At 52.8% G+C, this 1344-nt stretch overlaps 1 protein-coding gene across 1 annotated transcript in view; it reads right to left on the minus strand.

The window, feature by feature from the left end:
- The window catches only part of LOC137894929 (guanylyl cyclase-activating protein 2-like), a 1357-nt gene extending 655 nt beyond the window's left edge, over nt 1-702 (minus strand). Inside the window, exons 1-2 of the mRNA XM_068740408.1 lie at nt 505-702; nt 266-415 (exon numbers count right to left, since the gene is read on the minus strand). Coding sequence (XP_068596509.1) covers nt 266-415; nt 505-702 — 348 coding nt within the window. The remainder of the gene's footprint in view (nt 1-265; nt 416-504) is intronic.
- Between the last annotated feature and the right edge of the window lie 642 nt (nt 703-1344).

The raw sequence follows: 1344 nt of genomic DNA on the forward strand, positions 1-1344 counted from the left end.
ACTCACTCACTACTCCTCAGACGCAGTATTCCACTCGTCTGGCAGATGTTCCTTGTCGCTAAACGCAGACTTTACATTTCAGGTTCGGGTTCGGATTCGGGTTTGTGTTCGGGTTCGGGTTCTGGTTCTGGATCGGGTTCTGGTTCGGGTTAGTGCTGCTGTCCTTTTAGCAACGGCAGGAAGACTTGCTATGGATGCGACGAGTCTCTGACCTGCTGTTTGGGGGAAATGCTGGAGGACAACGCCTCCCTATGGGGGGACTCGCATCGATTATCGAGCGCAGTTCGTCCTTGTCCACGAAGCCATTGTTGTCCTTGTCATACACCTTGAATGACCAGCGCAGCTTGTGCTCCAGGTTTCCACGGAAAACGAGATTCAGCGCCGCCACGAACTCCAGGAAATCAAGGGTATTGTCCTGAGAGGGAGGCCGGGCGTTAAGACGCACCTTAACCTTCTGGCTAACGCACACAACATGGCAGGCTGAAACAGGTTTATCTCGCTCACCCCGTTTTTGTCAAAAGCTCGGAACATGTTCTCGGCGTAATCCGAGGCCTCGCCCGTCGGGTCGACAATGAAGAAGCGCTTGAACTCGTGCAGGAAGAGCAGTCCGCTTGGGCACTCCGTGACAAACCGTTTGTACATGTCCTGAAGGGCTTTGACATCGATCTCCTGACTCTTCTCCGCCTGCTGCGTTTGCCCCATGGCTGGCCGGGACCGAACAGCCCATGGCCCTGCAGGCTTTGGGTTCACAGCCCACAGTGGGGCGGAACGGCCAGCATCCTACTCTCAGGTTTGAGCCCAATGGAATACCAACACTCCAGTTCACCGATGAGAGAGGCGATTAGCGTGGCCTCGGGATTACTTCGGTAATACCTCGGAGGGGTTCCCTACCCACTTAATAAGATCAGCTTCTAAATGTGGGTCGAGAACTGACAACCATTATTACCTCCACAGTGACGGCTCGCTGGTATCTGTTGAAACGACTTCTAATGATCACGGGACGGACAAAGACTTGTACAGTTCTGATCCAGTTCTGGTTAGAGGGTTGGATCCGGGGCATTTCCCGACATTTGCCCCCTACACTTCCTACTTCCTCACATTCAGGTCTAGATATTGAATCCACGTCCAGATCATCCTGTCAGCTGCTGTGATCCACAAACATGACGCCTGTTTGCCATGAGCGATCTTGCTGTTAGCATTTTAGCATGCTAATGTTAGCCTTGAGCTGAAGCAATTTGCCTGAAGCGTGCTGGTGAAGCTTCCCGGGCTGCTGCAGTGAAACATGGCCTCTCTTCGTTTAGCTATCAGCCAGCTCTTCATGACCTCAATCAATTGTGGTCCAGG

Source organism: Brachionichthys hirsutus, chromosome 1, assembly GCF_040956055.1.
Source record: "Brachionichthys hirsutus isolate HB-005 chromosome 1, CSIRO-AGI_Bhir_v1, whole genome shotgun sequence".
NCBI classification, from domain to species: Eukaryota; Metazoa; Chordata; class Actinopteri; order Lophiiformes; family Brachionichthyidae; genus Brachionichthys; species Brachionichthys hirsutus.